We start from the raw sequence: 19,743 nt of genomic DNA on the forward strand, positions 1-19,743 counted from the left end.
GAATCCACCTGCAATGGGGGTAGACCTGGGTTCGATCCTTGGGTTGGAAAGATCCCCTGGAGAAGGAATGGATACCCACTGCAGTATTCTGGCCTGGAGAATTCCCTGGACTGTATAGTCAGACACGACTGAACGGCTTTCACTTTTCTGCTTCTTACTGTATCTTCTTGTATGTTTTTCTAACTTTGTTGCTTCTTACTGTGTCTTGCTGTATGTTTTTCTAACTTTTAATATTTCTCACTTTTCCTAGTCTCTCTCCTCCTTGGGAGAGTACATTTCCCACCTCTGCTTTTATCCGGCCATAATTGCTAAAACTGTCATTTTTAGTAACAATTAGTTATACACCATTTATTTAAACAATTGGTTTGAATTAGATGGGACCTTCGAGAAACAAAATACCATTCCATAGCTCCCTTTCTATTTTATAAATGTATTATAAAATAAGATAGTGTCTCTGAATCAATTTGCTTAAAGTGCAGACATTAAAGAACCATGGGCTTATTATGTTAACTTTCTTTTCAGGGCAACTTTTGATTCTATTTTTTAAAATATATTTATTTATTCGGCCACATTGGGTCTTAGTTTTGGCACTCGGGATCTTTGTGGCAGCATTCAGAATCTTCCATTGCAGTGCCTGGTCTCAGGAGTTGTAGCCCACGGGCTTAGTAGTTGTGGCTCATGGGCTTAGTTGCCCTGAGGTGTGTGGGATCTCAGTTCTCTGACCAGGGATTGAGCCCATGTCCCCTGCATTGGAAGGAAGGTTCTTAAGTACTGGACTGCCAGGGAAGTCCCACTTTTGATTCTTTCCTAGACAAATTATTGAGATGGTAGCCTGCCACAAGTAAGACATATCATGTAAATGCTTATCCTAATAAAATCATGTTTGTTTGCTAAGACGTGTAATTTAACTGGTGCTTGTGTCAGCAGTCTCTGCTCACTGTGGGGTATTTGTCGTTCAGAGCTTGCCCACCTACGACAGTCCCGAGGTGTTCGGGCTGCACCCCAACGCTGACATCACCTACCAGAGCAAGCTGGCCAAGGATGTGCTGGACACCATCCTGGGCATCCAGCCCAAAGACAGCTCTGGCGGAGGGGATGAGACCCGGGAGGCCGTGGTGGCCCGGCTGGCTGATGACATGCTGGAGAAGCTGCCCCCGGACTATGGTCCTTTTGAAGTGAGTTGATGGCATCCTGACAAAATAGCTGTGGATGTGCGTGGTTGGTTGGTTGCGGGGGCGGTGAGGAAATAGTGCTATGCTAAGTCACTCAGTTGTGTCTGACTCTGCGACCCCATGGACTGTAGCCTGCCAGGCACAGTCAGTGGGAATTTTCCAGGAAAGAATACTGGAGTTGGTTGCTAGTTCCTTCTCCAGGGCATCTTTTTGACCCAGGAACGGAGCCCACGTCTTTGCATCTCCTGCTTTGGCAGGGGGATTCTTTACCACTGTGCCACCTGGGAAGCCTGAGAAAGAAGGCAGGAGGGCAAAAATAATTTTTCTGAAGTTAAAGAAATTATTGAAAAACTTCACTTTTTGAAGAAGCAGTAAAAGAAGTATTTGAACCTATCGATGTAATCATTTCAAAATATAAATAATAAATCTGATGAGAGAGTTAATCTTCATAGTTAAATTATAAGTGTGTACTGATGGGTTAGGATTATTTTTCTATAATGTCTCCCGGAGGGAGGCACTTCACCCTGTCATTTGTTCAAAGGAAAATGATGTATTCTTAGAGTAAAGCATCGATTATTTTACAAAAATAATTCAGGCCTTCTTAATTTCAGGAAGTCTATAGTTATATCATTAACTCTGCAGCTTCTTGGTCACATGGGTTTTGAAAATTGATTTATATATATTTTTTAATTAATGTATTTTATTTAACTGTGCTGGGTCTTAGCTGTGGTGTGCAAGATGTGAGAGCTAGTTCCCTGACCTGGGCCCCCTGCATTGGAAGGGTGGAGTCTTAGCCACTGGACCACCAGGAAAGTCCCCCCAATTTGTCCTTTTAATATCAAGTAACTTCTAAGCGAAACTGACAGTTATGAAGGTTAATTTTTTGGACATTTTAGCATGTATTGTGGAATGATTTACCCTGAAAACATGTTTAAATCTTTGCTAAAAGCAAAAGTAAGTGGCTTACTTTCCTTGTAGTCTTAAGAGATTACTTGGACTAACCTTGTGACATTTCTGTCCTAGGACCACAAAGTTTCTTTATATATTGCCCTTTCCACCTGGTTTTCAGAAGGAATTCCCCATTTTGTTTCTTTAGCATCCTATTGTTTTCCATGAAACAGGCCATTTTGGCTGCAAGTTTTTCACTATAGACTGAACTCAAAGAACTCTCACCAGGGGAATCATTTCCCCTGGAAGAAACTCTGATCACTTGCTTGGAGAAAATCAATACTGTTACCAGCTTTCATAAGCGCCTTTCATTATAGCATCAGGAAAGCAGTCATTCATGTCTAGCAGTGGCTGAAATATTTATAAAGCAACGAAAGTGCCTAAAATATATTAAGTGAAGTGGTAGTCACACAGTCGTGTCTGACTCTTTAACCCCATGGATTGTAGCCCGCCAGGCTCCTCTGTCCATGGGATTTTCCAGGCAAGAATACTGGAGTGGGTTGCCATTTCCTTTCATACATAAACATGGTGGTATGTATGGAGTTTAGAAGAGTCAAGTCACCTTCCTTTTGCTAAATTTGCTTAAGATAGAACAATTAAGCCTGGCATGATATCTGATCCACAAAAGACTCTGAATAAATACTTGCAAGACAGAAATGAATGGGTGAGTGGATGGATAGATGCTTTGATGGAAAAAATAAAAAGCTTTAAAACTAGAAACCTAGTTTTTTGAGACAGCCTTCAGAATTGTTGCATATGCATACACATCTGCTTGTGTGTGTCCATGTGTGTATTTTCAAGTCTTAGACTGGCAGTGAGTGAATGTTTCCCAATAACTGCAATTGTTGTTTAGAAGACTGTGTGTTTGTGGACGTGGATTTTATATTCTTCTGTGAATTAATGGCTGCCTGTCTTCTCTCACCTGGGATGAAAAATCAGCTGGTCCTCTAGCAGATATTTCTTTTATTTCTTCTCTGTTTTCTGACAGTAAAAAAAAAGAAAAAAGCTTATTATTTATGGAATTATAAAATTTAGGGCTCTTTCAGAAGCCCTAGAGTACTATGTATATAATATAACATTGTGGGTATGCTCAGTCCTGTCTGACTCTTTGCGAGCCCATGGACTGTAGCCTGTCAGGCTTCTCTGTCCATGTAATTCTCCAGGCAAGAATGCTGGAGAGAGTTGCCATTTCCCTCTCCAGGGGATCTTCTTGACCCAGGGATCAAACCTGCATCTCTTGTTTGGAGGTGAATTTTTTACCACTGAGCCACCAGGGAAAGTGAAAAGTAAAAGCGTTAGTTGCTCAGTAGTGTTCGACTCTTTGCAAGCCCATGGACTGTATGGGTCTGGGCTCCTCTGGACACCAGACTCCTTTGTCTTAGGAATTCTCCAGGCAAGAATACTGGAGTGGGTAGCCATTCCCTTCTGCAGGAGATCTTCCCAACCTAGGGATCAAACCCAGGTCTCCTACATTGCAGGCAGGTTCTTTACCATCTGAGCCCCTAGGGAAGCCCTATATAGAACATTAGTAGCTGTCAAATAATTTTTCCTGTGCTAATGTCTCCCTGGCAGGTGAAGGAGAGGCTGCAGATGATGGGGCCATTCCAGCCAATGAACATTTTCCTCAGACAGGAGATAGACAGGATGCAGAGGGTACTCACCCTGGTCCGAAGCACCCTGACTGAGCTGAAACTTGCCATTGATGGCACCATCATCATGAGCGAAAATCTACGAGATGCTCTGAATTGCATGTTTGATGCCAGGATTCCTGCTCGTTGGAAGAAAGTATGTTTAAGTCAGCTCTTATCCTGCCTAATCACTTTATTGTTGTGAATAATTGTAATTGGCAAGTGAAAGCATGTACAGATAATGTGCTTAAGAGTGTTCTTTTGCTTAGGGACTAATCCTCTTAGAGCCCTGTATTTTTAGATTGTAGGTAGGGAATAAAACGATTTAGCATGTTTTCAACATCTCAGGTTCTCTGCTAGGCAATTTGTATGCACTGTTTCATGTAAATCTTACAATTTATTACCAATATTTTACAGATGAGGAACTTAGGTTAGGGGAGATTAAATGTTTTCCCAGATCACACACCTTAGAGAATCCAAGAGTCAGAATTTAAACCCAAACTCATGGACTTCAAAGCTTGTGAAGTTACGTTTATAGAAGGGGATGTTCCTAGACAGCACACACATATGTCAAAAGTCACTCCAAAGAGAAATCTTCTTCCTTACTTTTTCTGTAAATATGTGACTGTATATCTCTCAAGGTAACAAGATAATAATTTAACAGTATTCTTACTGATTGCATATGATTAATTGTGCTAAATGACAGGTGTGGGCTTAAAATTTTTTTAATGTAAATATAGTTGATTTAACACAACATTGTGTTAATTTCTGCTGTACAGCAAGGTGGCTCAGTTATATACGTGTGTTCCGTTTTGTGTTCTTTCCATTCTGGCCCATCACAGGATGCTGAGTCTAGCTCCCTGTGCTGCACATCTGCACCTTGTTCTTTATCCACTTTATATATAATAGTTTGCATCTGCTAATCTCAAACTCCCTGTCCTTCCCTCCCCCACCTCCTTCCTTGGTGACCGCAATTTCTTTTCCCTATGTCTGTGAGTCAGTTTTTCTCTCTCTTAGATATGTTCATCGGTCATATTTTAGATTACACATGTAAGTGACAGCATATGGCATTTGTTTTGCTCTTTCTGACTGACTTCATTTAGTGTGATAATCTCTAGGTCCAACCGTGTTGCTGCAAATGGCATTATTTCATTCTTCTTCCTTTATTATCATTTTTGAAGCTTTTAATTTTATATTGGAGAATAGCCAGTTGACAATGTTGTGGTAGTTTCCGATGAATAGCAAAGGGACTCAGACATGCAAATACATGTATCCATTCTCCCGCAAACTCCCCTCCCATCCAGGCTGAGTAATATTCCATTTTGTATGGAATATGTATGTATGTATATATACACCAGGATGTGGGTTTTTAAAAAATTTCTTTTCCTTCATGGTTTGCCACATGGATGCTGAATGTAGTTCCCTGTACAGGTTGCTCATCCATTCTACATGAAATAGTATTATGATAGATAGATGTGGTTTGAAGAGATGTTTCTCTGCTTGGAGAAGTAAAACGAGAACCTGAGTGTCCTTGTCAAGGAGTTGGCCGATCGTGGCACTGAGGGTGCTGAGTGTGCGGTGGGAGGACTTGGGAGACGGGAGGGTGGGGGTTATCCATGGTGGGCAACTTACAGAGATGAGATTGGGTCCTGGGGTGAGTGGAACTTTTGGACGTCAGTCAGGTAAATGAGATGGTGGGACAGGATGGGGCTAGAACTGCTAATCTCTCAGGAGAGACTCCTTTAGTGCTGAGCCTCTGATACCTCACCCAGGGCTTTGGCAGATTCCAAGGCAGTGGGACAGAAAGCAGTAAATGGTAACTGGGGAGTGCTCGTCTACTGTTTTCTCATCTTATCTGATTAACCACCATCCCATCCATCCCTCTAGACACACGGCTTAGAAACTCAGAATCAGCTTTGACCAGATCCCTTTCTCTCTTCCCCTGCAAAAAATTCATTGCCTAGGCCAGAGAGTTTTCTGTATGCATTGACTCTGCTCATTGCTAGTGACCTACCTGGTCCCTGGCCATGGAGGGCTCATTCCCCACTAGACCAGCTCACCCAGCCTGGTCAGCACCTGCAGTTCTGCAACAGGGATCCTTGCCAGAAGATACCCCCTCATTAATGGGTCCCTGTGCCTTCAGACCAAGTGTTGTATAAAGATATCTCTTTTAGTTAACACACCTATAATGATATGATGGAATGAGTTACCTCATTTTAAACTTTGTTGTTGTTTGGTCACTGCTGCTGCTGCTAAGTCACTTCAGTCGTGTTTGACTCTGTGTCACCCCATAGATGGCAGCCCACTAGGCCCCTCTGTCCTTGGGTTGGGTCTAACTCTTAGAGACCCCATGGACTACAGCATGCCAAGCTTCCCTGTCCTTCACCATCTCCTGGAGTTTGCCAACACTCATGTCCATTGAGTTGGTGATTCCATCCAACCATCTCATTCTATGTCATCCCTGTCTCCTCCTGCCCTCAATCTTTTCCAGCATCAAGGTCTTTTCCCATGAGTCACCTCTTTGCATCAGGTGGCTAAAGTATTGGAGCTTCAGCTTCAGCATCAGTCCTTCCAATGAATATTCAGGGTTGATTTCCTTTAGGATTGACTGGTTTGAGCTCCTTGCTGTCCAAGGGACTCTAAGAATCTCTTAAAAAATTTTTTTTGGCCATGCCACACTGGATGTGGAATATTAGTTCCTTGACTAGGGATTAACCACTGGACTTCCAGGGAAGTCCCACTTCCTGGAACTTAAAATCCTTTTATACAGCATTTTTTCCTACTCAACTTATTAACAGTCTTTGGGAATCTCAGTGTCTTTTGTAAAATAGGCATATCAATCCTCAAGCTATTTGAAATTCAAGTGGTTTATCTATTCAGGTTGATCACTACATTTATTCACACATAAAATAGTGCAGTACAGTGAAATGTTATAAAATATGATTTGGAGATACCTTCTAGTGTGACTGCTGATAATGTTGATGACATTTCCATGCCTGTTGTAATAACATGAGTTCCGCATGTGAATTCAGGCAGAACGTTACAGGCAGTGAATGCAATTAATTTATTGGTGGTAAGAAGACCTGTGTTTCCATTTTTATTCCCTTCATCAGAGAATATAAAAATACCTTCTAAGAGAAAGAAACTTCAGAAAATAAATGTTTGCCCCATAAAAAATAAGTGGAGAAAGGCTTCTACATTTGTCATTCACAGAATATAAAATGCTGCTAAGGCCGTAAGCACATTTACATAAATAGAAATGCTATTTTATAATGTATCTGTTGAAAATATAGCCTAAGGAAAAATAGTTGAAGTCCATTAAATTTAATTCAATTAATTGTTTTAATTGCTTTATGGCAGAATTGGTCATAACTATATTCATATGTGGAAGGAAATTTTATTGACAGCAGATGTCTTGAACAGCATGCCAAGCTGGATTAATCTGGAATTCACATGGTAATTAGTTGATTCTAACATACTTCATATTATTAAAAAGGAAGAGTAATTTGACATCTAAAATGTCAGAACTCTGTGGAAATTTATGCCTTCAGTTCAGTTCAGTTCAGTCACTCAGTCATGTCCGACTCTTTGCGACCCCATGAATCGCAGCATGCCAGGCCTCCCTGTCCGTCACCATCTCCCGGAGTTCACTCAGACTCACGTCCATCGAGTCCGTGATGCCATCCAGCCATCTCATCCTGGGTCGTCCCCTTCTCCTTCTGCCCCAAATCTCTCCCAGCATCAGAGTCTTTTCTAATGAGTCAACTCTTCGCATGAGGTGTCCAAAGTTCTGGAGCTTCAGCTTTAGCATCATTCCTTCCAAAGAAATCCCATGCCTTTATGCCTTAGGGACTTCTAAATTCTAAGTGTGAAATTGATATTTCATCATTGTTTTTTTTTCTGTGTATATAGTCAGTTACACAGTAGAATTAAACCTGTATTTATTCATGTTTTCATGTTTGCATTTCAGGCATCTTGGGTTTCAAGTACCTTGGGTTTCTGGTTTACTGAACTTATTGAAAGAAACTGCCAGTTTACCTCTTGGGTTTTCAATGACCGACCTCACTGCTTCTGGATGACAGGCTTTTTTAACCCTCAAGGATTTTTAACTGCAATGCGACAGGTAATAGCACTGATTTTTACCTGTTGTGTTATTACAATTTTCCTCTGGAGGGCTTTCTTCTTTCATTATAGTTTTAAATATGTAGTTTATAATAAGGCAGAATGATTGTCTGGTTTGGGCACCAGCAGTTAACTTTGTCCTGAACGTAAATCCGGCAACTTATTCTCAGGCTGCTAGTTTAAATTTCAAAATATTTATTTTTATATTTGATTTGATTTGATATTTCTTTAAAAATTGTTATTCAGTCATGAAGTCATCTCCGATATTTTGCAAACCTATGGACTGAATCACGCCAGGCTGCACTTTCCTTCATTATCTCCTGGTGTCTGCTCAAACTCATGTCCATCGAGTCAGTGATGCCATCCAACCATCTCATCCTCTGTTGTCCCCTTCTCCTCTCACCTTCAGTCTTTCCCAACATCAGGGTCTTTTCAAATGAGTTAGTTCTTCACATCAGGTGGCCGAAATATTGGAGTTTCAGCTTCAACATCAGTCCTTCCAATGAAACTTCAGGACTGATCTCCTTTAGGATGGACTGGTTGGATCTCCTTGCAGTCCAAGGGACTCTCAAGAGTTTTCTCCACAACCACAATTTGAAAGTATCAAATTATTTGACACTGAAATACAAATATAGTTAAATTAGGACATGGGTATTGCTTATAAGAGGATCTTTTAAAACCCTTTAAATACTATCCTACCATTTTTGAATCTGGGGCTACATTGTTACTACAATTATGCTCTTTAAGACAACCCTCTAGTTGCTGGTGTCATCCTTTTCTTTTGCTCTTTCCCCGAGTAGGAAATAACTCGGGCCAACAAAGGCTGGGCTCTGGACAATATGGTGCTTTGCAACGAAGTCACCAAGTGGATGAAGGATGACATTTCTGCCCCTCCCACGGAGGGTGTCTATGTCTACGGCTTGTATCTTGAAGGTGCTGGCTGGGACAGGAGGAATATGAAACTTACTGAGTCCAAACCCAAAGTGCTCTTTGAGTTAATGCCTGTTGTAAGGATTTATGCTGAAAATAACGGTAAGTTGTCTGTGCCTTCAGGGACAGTTGGTACAATGGGGTTGGGTGATGTTATAAATATACGATCTCATTATTTTTGTTATCATGTGATAAGGATTATTCTCTGTTATCAAGTAGCTTTGTATTCACACCTGTGTTTAATGAGTAATTACTGACTTCTGGGCTCTTCTTGAGTGCTGCTGGGAGGCAATGGTTCTGGATAGCTCTTGCCCATCTAATAAAGTAGATAAAATGTATAAGGATACTCACGGAGCATTAGCTAATGAGATAAGAAGCAAGTGTTTGGAATAGTTACTAAGTTGGTGAGAAAGGAGGGTGAGATAAGAGTGGGATGAAACTGTTGGGGGCTGGATCTTGGGAGCAGGTGGACCTGGAGGGGCTTGAAAGAATGGATGGGGCTTGAATGATGAGGTGGGCAAGAGGAGGAAAGTAGGAAAGAAGCCTTTCCAGGTGGGACTGCACAGCGCTCGGGGAAATCATGACTCCTTCAGCTTGGAGATTTAAGCCAGGCTGTGAAGTCCGGATTGAATTCAGGGACATTGGCTGAATTCAGTAGCTTATGGTAAAATGCTGGGTTTGCATTGCAGCCTATGAATGTGACAACACTTTTATGAAACACACATGTCAAAGCAGAATCCTTTGACAGAGTTATCAAAGCTCTTTTTGACAAGTCTAAAAACACCTGAACTATTTTCCATTGTTGGTTTGATGTTTTCTAGAGGTTTTTGCATTTCGCTCAGCTAACGTCTCCTCAGGGATAACCACTATTCACAATATGAGGAGATGCTGTTCATTTAATTAAAAAAATTATATTCCTTTTAAGATAAAATTGCACATGTTTAAGGTGTATAACATCCTTGGAGGAGGAAATGGCAACCTACTCCAGTATTCTTGCCTGGAGAATCCCATGGATAGAGCAGCCTGTGGGTTATAGTCCATAGGATTACAAAGAGTCAGACATGACTAAAGCGACTGGCCAAGGTGTATAACATGTTGATTTGATATATATGGTGAGATGATCATTATAAGCCATAAATTCATGAGGTGGCCAGGATAGTAGATCCTAAGGAAGTCCTAATTTTATGATAGAAGCACGAAGATTTTTCTTTAAACAAGGAAGAGACAAAAACCTCTCTTTAAAGGATAATTTTTAGTATATTTATCCCTTAGATAAATATCACACTTGTTAACATATGTGTAAGCTTTGAACATTTGTTTTTTAAGCAAATGTTTGCTAGATGCCTAGTACAAACCAGATACAACCTTACCTGCAAGGGATAAAGGTAGTTATGAACCAGATCATGCCCACAAGGGACCCACAGCCTAGTGAGGGAGACTGATAAGTAAACAAATAATTTAAATAGAATTTTATGCGTGTTATGATAGAGATTCCTGGTGGTTCAGTGGTTAAGAATCTGCCTGCAATGCTGGAGACCTGGGTTCCATCCCCTGGTTGGGAAGATCCCCAGAGAAGGAAATGGCAACCCACTCCAGTATTCTTGTCTGGAGAATCCCATGGACAAAGGAGCCTGGCTACAGTCCATGGGATCACAGAGAGTCGGACACAACTGAGCGACTAATAGATGCACATGATAGAGATGCTGTTAGGATATTCAGGGATGCTAGAAGGAAATCATAACTAAGCCTGGTAGGAGGTGGAGGCTGCTTTTGAGATGCATTTTGGAGGATGAGAATGAGAGGGTATTAGAGTCAGACTTTTCTGGGCAGAGGGAAAGAGCTCTAGCTCACTGAGTCAGCCAAGGTATCAACCATCTGATATACACTGCTCTATTGCTGGGGGTGCAACAGTGAGGAAAGACCATGCAGAACCCCCGTTTGCACAGAGCTCAGTCTCAAGGAGGGGTGGGTAACTGGAAAAGAGGCAGATATAGTCATTGCTATGCAAGGATTCTGTATGAATTCGCCTACACTCTTAAAATTTATTTGTGACCCTAAGGTTAATGCCTGTGGCACTTTCATGACTTTTCACAGACATGTACCAAGCCGTGAAAAATCTGACCCTCCTGACATGCGTGTTTCCAGCTTAGGTGGAACAAGCCTGTGCTCTGCTCCTTGTTTCAGCTTAGACTGTAAACAAGTGCCCTTTCTGTGGTCTATTTAGTGCTATGTTTTTCATATTTTTCTATTTTTCATTGTTGAAAATGGCCCTCGAGTGTAGTATTGAAGTGCTGTCTGCTGTTCCTGTGATGTACCTTATGGAGAAACCACATGTGTTAGACAAGCTTCGTTCAGGCATGAGTCACGGTGCTGTTGGCCTTGAGTTCAGTGTTAATGAATCAACAGAGCATATTAAAAAGATGATTTTAAACAAAAGCACACATAAAACAAGGTTATGTATTGATTGGTCTTTAAACAAAAACACACAGAAAACAAGGTTATGTATTTGATCGGTTGATGAAAATTCTGTGGCTAAGGGCTCTGTGGAACCTGACCCTCTATTTCTCCTAGGAGCCGTTGGCAATTTGGGCTTTATTAAACTATACATATATTGTTGTTGTTGTTTCATTGCTAAGTTGTGTCTGACTCTTTGTGACCCCATGGACTGTAGTCTGCCAGGCTCTTCTGTCTGTGGGATTTTCTAGGCAAGACTACTGGAGTGGGTTGCCATTACCTTCTCCGAGGTATCTTCCCCATCCAGGAATCGATTCTGGGTTTCCTGCATTGGCAGGTGGGTTCTTTACAGCTGAGCCACCAGAGGAAATAGATACATTAGTCCCACAAATAATGAGGATGGAGTGTAAATGAATAGATTGATTTCAGATAGCTCTTGTTTCTGTAAAGAAGACACACACAGGGTGTGTCAGGGAGTAAGAGCTTTCAGCTGTTCAGGGAAGAGTTTGCTGAGAAGAGAACATTGAACTGATATCCGTGGAGCAAAGGCAAGCATGCAGAGACAAGAGCTAGCAATGGAGGCACTGTGTTTGAGGAATAGAAAGACAGTGTGTAACGGAAGGGGCGCCCATGAACATCAGAAGAGACGTGAGGGTGCTCAGGCTCCCTCTTGGTACAGGGTGTCACTCCTTATGCCCCAGCCATGTCTGAAAGGACCCATGTGTGTGCCTGGGTTTTCAGTAAACATGCTGCCTGTGGCTTCATGATTTTTTTTGTTTTTAACTTTATTTTACTTTACAATACTCTATTGGTTTTGCCATACATCAATATGAATCCACCACAGGTGTACATGAGTTCCCAATCCTGAACCCCCCTCCCACCTCCCTCCCTGTACCATCTCTCTGGGTCATCCCAGTGCATAATTTTATTTATTAATTTTGGCTGTGCTGGGTCTTCTTTGACACACGGCTTTTCTCTAATTGCAGTGAGCTGGGACTACTCTCTAGTTGCGCTGCACAAGCTTCTCATTGAGGTGGCTTCTCTTGTTGCTGAGTTTGGGCTCTAGGGTGTATGCGTTCAATAGTTGTGATGCACGGGCTTCATTGCTCCACAGGCATGTGGGATTTTCTTGAATCAGGGGTTGAACCTGTGTCTCCTGCCTTCGCAGGTAGATTCTTTACCACTGAGCCACCAAGGAAGACCCTCTTCATGTTCATTAATCCTTACTGTGGTGTGAAGTCCCAGGGTGGTGATTATTTTATAGAATTAATAGTCAAATGCTCTTTCAGCCAAAAGTAATACTTTAGAAATTTTGTTGCATCTAGTCAACACTGTTGCAAAAATATTTCCCTTATAAAGTGAAAGAAAAATCTTTCTCACATTCAGTTAGGTGTTACTTTTTTATTTCTTGTGACTAATGTGTAAAAATCCTTCGCCATGTGACACTGAACATCTCAGCATGGTAGTAATAAAGCAATAATTTTATAATACAGGCAGTCCTTTATGACTTAAGAACACATTTTTGTGGAAGAACTGTACTCACCCTGCTGGGCATTAGTCAGCGGTGATGCTCATTAGCTGCAGGTAAGAGAGGAAATAAAAATAAGCAACAGAAAAGGTGACTATGAATTCCAAAGTGCTAATAAAAAAGTAAAGAAAACTGTAGTTCTTTATTGTTTTTTTTTTTTTCAATAGAAGTTGGTGGAAACTTGCTGCCAAATAGCTTTGTGGTTGGAGAGGTGTTTTGTTAGTGATAGGAAATTAACATTCCATTGTTCTTTTCATCTGTTCAGTCAGTTCAGTTGATCACTCATGTCTGATACTTTGTGACCCCATGGACTGTAGCACACCAGGATTCCCTGTCCATCACCAACTCCAGGAACTTGCACAAACTCATGTCCATCGAGTCAGTGATGCCATCCAACCATCTCATCCTCTGTCATCCCCTTCTCCTGCTGCCTTCAATCTTTCCAAGCAACAAGGTATTTTCTAATGAGTCAGTTCTTTGTATCAGGTGACCAAAGGATTGGAGTTTCAGCTTCAGCATCAGTCCTTCCAATAAATATTCAGGACTGATTTCCTTCAGGATTGACTGGTTGTATCTCCTTTCAGTCCAAGGGACTCTCAATAATCTTCTCCAACGCCACAGTATAAAAGCATCAATTCATTGGATCTCAGCTTTCCTTATAGTCCAACTCTCATATCCATACATGACTACTGAAATAACCATAGCTTTGACTAGATGGACCTTTGTTGGCAAAGTGATGTCTTTGCTTTTTAATATGCTGTTTAGGTTGGTCATAGCTTTCTTCCAAGGAGCAAGGGTCTTTTAATTTCATGGCTACAGTGATTTTGGAGCCCAAAAGAAATATAGTCTTTCATTGTTTCCATTGTTTCCCCATCTATTTGCCATGAAGTGATGGGACCAGATGCCATGATCTTAGTTTTTTGAATGTTGAGTTTTAAGCCAACGTTTTCACTCTCCTCTTTCACTTTCATCAAGAGGTTCTTTAGTTCCTCTTTTCTTTCTGCCATAAGGGTGGTGTCATCTGCATATCTGAGGTTATTGATATTTCTCCTGGCAATCTTGTTTCCAGCTTGTGCTTCATCCAGCCCAGTGTTTCTCATGATGTACTGTGCATACAAATTACATGATCAGGGTGACAATATACAGCATTGATGTACTCCTTTCCCAATTTGGAACCTGTCTGTTGTTCCATGTCCAATTCTAACTGTTGTTTCTTGACCTGCATACAGATTTCTCAGGAGGCAGGTCAGGTGGTCTGGTATTCCCATCTCTTGAAGAATTTTCCAGTTTGTTGTGAGCCACGCAGTCAAAGGCTGTGGCATAGTCAATAAAGAAGTAGATGTTTTTCTGGAACTCTCTTGCTTTTTCTGTGATCCAGTGGATGTTGGCAATTTGATCTCTTGTTCCTCTATCTTTTCTAAATCCAGCTTGAACATCTGGAAGTTCACCGTTCATGTACTGTTGAAGCATGGCTTGGAGAATTTTGAGCATTACTTTGTTAGCATGTGAGATGAGTGCAATTGTGTGGTAGTTTAAACATTTTTTTGCATTGCCTTTCTTTGGGATTGGAATGAAAACTGACCTTTTCCAGTTCTTTGGTCATGCTGAGTTTTCCAAATTTGCTGGCATATTGAGTACAGCACTTTCATAGCATTATCTTTTAGGATTTGAAATAGCTCAACTGGAATTCCATCACCTCCACTAGCTTTATTTGTAGTGATGCTTCCTAAGGTCCACTTGACTTTGCATTACAGGATGTCTGGGTCTAGGTGAGTGATCACATCATTGTGGCTATCTGGGTCATGAAGATCTTTTTTGTATAGTTTTGTGTATTTTGCCACCTCTTCTTAATATCTTCTGCTTCTGTTCAGTTCAGTTCAGTTGCTCAGTCATGTCCGACTCTTTGTGACCCCATGAATTGCAGCACGCCAGGCCTCCCTGTCCATCACCATCTCCCGGAGTTCACTCAAACTCACGTCCATCAAGGTGGTGATGCCATCCAGCCATCTCATCGTCTGTCATCCCCTTTTTCTCCTGCCCCCAATCCTTCCCAGCATCAGAGTCTTTTCCAATGAGTCAACTCTTCACATGAGGTGGCCAAAGTACTGGAGTTTCAGCTTTAGCATCATTCCTTCCAAAGAAATCCCAGGTCTGATCTTTAGAATGGATTGGATCTAAAGATCCAACTGGTTGGATCTCCTTGCAGTCCAAGGGACTCTCAAGAGTCTTATCCAACACCACAGTTCAAAAGCATCAGTTCTTCAGTGCTCAGCTTTCTTCACAGTCCAACTCTCACATACATGCATGATCACTAGAAAAACCATAGCCTTGACTAGATGGACCTTTGTTGGCAAAGTAATGTCTCTGCTTTTCAATATGCTGTCTAGGTTGGTCATAACTTTTCTTCCAAGGAGTAACCATCTTTTAACTTCATGGTTGCAATCATCATCTGCAGTGATTTTGGAGCCCCCCAAAATAAAGTCTGACACTGTTTCCACTGTTTCCCCTTCTATTTGGCATGTAGTGATAGGACCAGATGCCATGATCTTAGTTTTCTGAATGTTGAGCTTTAAGCCAACTTTCTCACTCTCCTCTTTCACTTTCATCAAGAGGCTTTTTAGTTCCTCTTCACTTTTTGCTTCTGTTAGATTCATACTATTTCTGTCCTTTATTGTGCCCATCTTTGCATGAAATGTTCCATTGGTATCTCTAGTTTTCTTGAAAAGGTCTATGGTCTTTCCCATTCTATTGTTTTCCTCTATTTCTTTGCTTTGATCACTGAGGAAAGCTTTCTCATCTGTCCTTGCTGTTCTTTGGAACTTTGCACTCAATGGGTATATCTTTCCTGTTTTCCTTTGCCTTTCACATTTCTTCTTTTCTCAGCTATTTGTAAGGCATCCTCAGACAACCATTTTGCCTTTTTACCTTTCTTTTTCTTGGGGATGGTCTTGATCACTGATCTTGTACAATGTCACAAACCTTCGTCCATAGGTTCGTGATATACTGTAGATTCATGCTGTAGGTTCGTGGCATCCATAGGGTCTTTTCATGCTGTAATTTTAATTCAATTTTGATGACTAAATAGGGCCCTAATTGAGATAAAGAGGTATAATATTGTTATTGACTAGAGGACACTCCAAAGCTGTAACATTTTAAAATTAAAACTCTTGTATTTCCATACAAATCTTGAAATTATTTGTTCTAGTTCTGTGTAAAATACTGCTGGTAGCTTGATAAGGGATTGCATTGAATCTGTAGATTGCTTTGGGTAGTATACTCATTTTCACTATATTGATTCTTCTGATACATGAACATGGTATATTTCTCCATCTATTAGTGTCCTCTTTGATTTCTTTCATCAGTGTTTTATAGTTTTCTATATATAGGTCTTTAGTTTCTTTAGGTAGATATATTCCTAAGTATTTTATTCTTTTCATTACAATGGTGAATGGAATTGTTTCCTTAATTTCTTTTTCTACTTTCTCATTATTAGTGTATAGGAATGCAAGGGATTTCTGTGTGTTGATTTTATATACTGCAACTTTACTATATTCATTGATTAGCTCTAGCAATTTTCAGAAAAATAAATGACCCAATCAAAAAATGGGCCAAAGAACTAAATAGACATTTTTCCAAAGAAGACATATGGATGGCTAACAAACACATGAAAAGATGCTCAACATCGCTCATTATTAAAGAAATGCACATCAAGACCACAATGAGGTACCACTTCACACCAGTCAGAATGGCTGCGATCCAAAAGTCTGCAAGCAATAAATGCTGGAGAGGGTGTGGAGAAAAGGGAACCCTCTTGCACCGTTGGTGGGAATGCAAACTAGTACAGCCACTATGGAGAACAGTGTGGCGATTCCTTAAAAAATTGCAAATAGAACTGCCTTATGACCTAGCAATCCCACTGCTGGGCATACACACTGAGGAAACCAGAATAGAAAGAGACACATGTACCCCAATGTTCATCACAGCACTGTTTATAATAGCTAGGACATGGAAGCAACCTAGATGTCCATCAGCAGATGAATGGATAAGAAAGCTGTGGTACATATACACAATGGAGTATTACTCAGCCATTAAAAAGAATACATTTGAATCAGTTCTAATGAGATGGATGAAACTGGATTATACAGAGTGAAGTAAGCCAGAAAGAAGAACACCAATGCAGTATACTAACACATATATATGGAATTTAGAAAGATGGTAATGATGACCCTGTATGCGAGACAGCAAAGGAGACACAGATGTGTAGAGCGGACTTTTGGACTCTGAGGGAGAGGGAGAGAGTGGGATGATTTGGGAGAATGGCATTGAAACATGTATGCTATCATGTAAGAAATGAATCGCCAGTCTATGTTTGATGCAGGATACAGGATGCTTGGGGCTGGTGCACAAGAATGATCCAGAGGGATGGTGTGGGGTTGGAGGTGGGAGGTGGGAGGGGGGTTCATGTTTGGGAACTCATGTACACCTGTGGTGGATTCGTGTTGATGTATGGCAAAACCAATACAGTATTGTGAAGTAAAGTAAAAATAAAAATTAAAAAAATTAAAATAAAATTCTTATAATGAATTGTTTTTTTAATGTTAATATGAAGGGCAATTTCAGTTTAAATAATTCACCATTGAATTTTACAGACAGGACTAGTTTGTTTTTAAAAGGAAATCTTTGTTGTTTGTTGTTTAATCGATAAGTTGTATACAACTCTTTTGTGACCCCATGGACTGTAGCCCTCCAGGCTCCTCTGTCCATGGAATTCTCCAGGCAAGAATACCAGAGAGGGTTTCCATGCCCTTCTTCAAGGGATCTTTCTGACCCAGGGATTAAACCCACATCCCCTGCATTGGCAGGAGGATTCTTTACTGCTGAGCCACCAGGGAAGCCCAGATATTTATTTAAACTCTAAAAATTGAGTTATATATCCTTAAACATTTATTTATGTTTCTTGTCATGGGGGAGTCACCCAAGTAGTGCTAAATACTTCAAGAGAGTAAACCACTGACACAGCAAACAGTAGATCCTCTGATATCAAAGAAAGTTGAAAAGAGGAAGGTTTAGGAAAGATCAGCGTCAGTCAGTTCAGTTGCTCAGTCTTGTCTGACTCTTTGTGACCCCATGGACTGCAGCATGCCAGGCTTCCCTGTCCATCACCAACTCCAGGAGCTTGCACAAACTCATGTCCATCGAGTCAGTGGTGCCATCCAACCATCTCATCCTCTGTTGCCCTCTTCTTCTTTTGCCTTCAGTCTTTCCAAGCATCAGGGTCTTTTCCAAAGAGTCAACTCTTTGCATCAGGTGGCCAAAGTATTGGATCTTCAGCTTCAGCATCAGTCCTTCCAGTGAACACCCAGGACTGATTTCCTATAGGATTGACTGGTTTGATCTCCTTGGAGTCCAAGGGACTCTCAAGAGTCACCAACACCATAGTTCCAAAGCATCAATTCTTCAGTAAAGTCTCCTATATATAGAGAGAGTGATGCTCTTAATAACTTTTGTGCTGTACCCCATGTGATGGGAAAGTGGTGATTACAATGTTTGGGGGAACAAAGTGACACTCACTAAGTAGGTTGAGAAGCATCTTAGAGTCCCTGTAGCTAGTGAGAATATTTCCTGCAGCAGAAAAAGTGTGTGTCAGCATGCCTTGTAACTCACCCTGATCCAGCACTGTGCATTCGTGGTGCTGGGATGGGGATAGCCCCATGCAGTGACTCAGAGCTGAGGACCTCCTGATACCTGAGCCCCACAGCATTTAATCCACTTGCAGTTTGTAAACCTGGAACTCTGTTAGTCTTCTGGAACCTGAGCCTGGAGAATTAGGTTTAGTGAAAAGGTAACTGTATATGCACACACATGTATACGTGTGTAGAGGCAGAGAGGAGAAATCTAACACACCTTGGGTATCTACTGCATTCTAAGCACTATACTATGCCAGGCATTCACATATGTTCACTCATTTAGTCTTTACAACGACTGTATAAGGTGCATCACGGCTATTTTGCAGATGGGGAAATACTATGTTAGAGATGTTATGTAATTTGCCTGTGATCCCTAGCTACTAAATCTGTTATCAGAATCACCTGTGTCTGTTGTGGGTTGAATGCACTTCTCGGAATTCCTGTGGTTGTGTTCTACTCAAGACTGTGCATGTAGGGATGAAGCTGGAAACTAAAGCCTAAATTGGACATGAGGAAAGTGCCCCTTGTACTCTGAAGTCATGAATTAATTTTTCTCAGGTACATAGTGAGGTAGACACAGTAAAAGGCCTCTGTCCTATAGGAACATGAGTTCTCACTCCCTAGGCCCTCTTCTCCCCATGCTGCAGGCTTAAGGTGGTCACCTCCTTGCTCCACAGTGGGGCACATGTCCTCAGGTCAAGGACAGTGAGCCAGGAGCCTGGATATTTGGGGTGTTCTCCTGGCTTTACCACCATAGCACTCATGTGACTTTGGAGGAATCGCAACTGCACCACAAGTGGAAATTAGGTATCTAGTTTCTGGAAATCCAGCTGATGTTTACATCTTTCTGCAAAAAACATGGAGGCACATACATAGAGTACGTCACACTGTTGTTGAGGTTAAGAGCTTAGGCTCCCGGTCCATTCCAGCCAGGTTTTCTCATTACCTGCAGCTTTGTAACCTTGAATAACTAACTCACCTCCTTGGGTTCTCATGTATTAAAATGGATTTAATCATGGTACCCATCTCACTGGGTTGCTGAGAGAATAAAACTGACAATGTCCAGCACATAAATAGCATACAGCAGATAATAATAAAAACAATTACTGTTATTATTAATACAGTAACACATGCTCAGTTTCAATTCAGTTGCTCAGTCATGTCTGACTCTTTGCGACCCCATGGACTGCAGCATGCCAGGCTTTCCTGTCCATCACCAACTCCTGGAGCTTGCTCAAACTTATGAACATCGAGTTGGTGATGCCATCACATGC

General features: G+C 41.2%; 1 protein-coding gene across 3 annotated transcripts in view; it reads left to right on the top strand.

Annotated features, from left to right (window-relative positions):
• DNAH5 (dynein axonemal heavy chain 5) overlaps positions 1–19,743 on the top strand; it is a 313,711-nt gene that overhangs the window by 285,677 nt on the left and 8,291 nt on the right. For 2 of the 3 annotated variants that reach the window (XM_060400272.1, XM_060400271.1), the window contains exons 75-78: positions 960–1,175; positions 3,693–3,905; positions 7,719–7,871; positions 8,671–9,138. In XM_060400272.1, coding sequence (XP_060256255.1) covers positions 960–1,175; positions 3,693–3,905; positions 7,719–7,871; positions 8,671–9,057 — 969 coding nt within the window. In that variant the 3' untranslated portion in view covers positions 9,058–9,138. Of the gene's footprint in view, positions 1–959; positions 1,176–3,692; positions 3,906–7,718; positions 7,872–8,670; positions 9,139–19,743 lie in introns of those variants that run through there. The other variant, XM_012097159.4, reaches the window with a different exon arrangement.

The sequence above is a fragment of the Ovis aries genome, chromosome 16 (genome assembly GCF_016772045.2).
Source record: "Ovis aries strain OAR_USU_Benz2616 breed Rambouillet chromosome 16, ARS-UI_Ramb_v3.0, whole genome shotgun sequence".
In the NCBI taxonomy this organism is placed as follows: domain Eukaryota; kingdom Metazoa; phylum Chordata; class Mammalia; order Artiodactyla; family Bovidae; genus Ovis; species Ovis aries.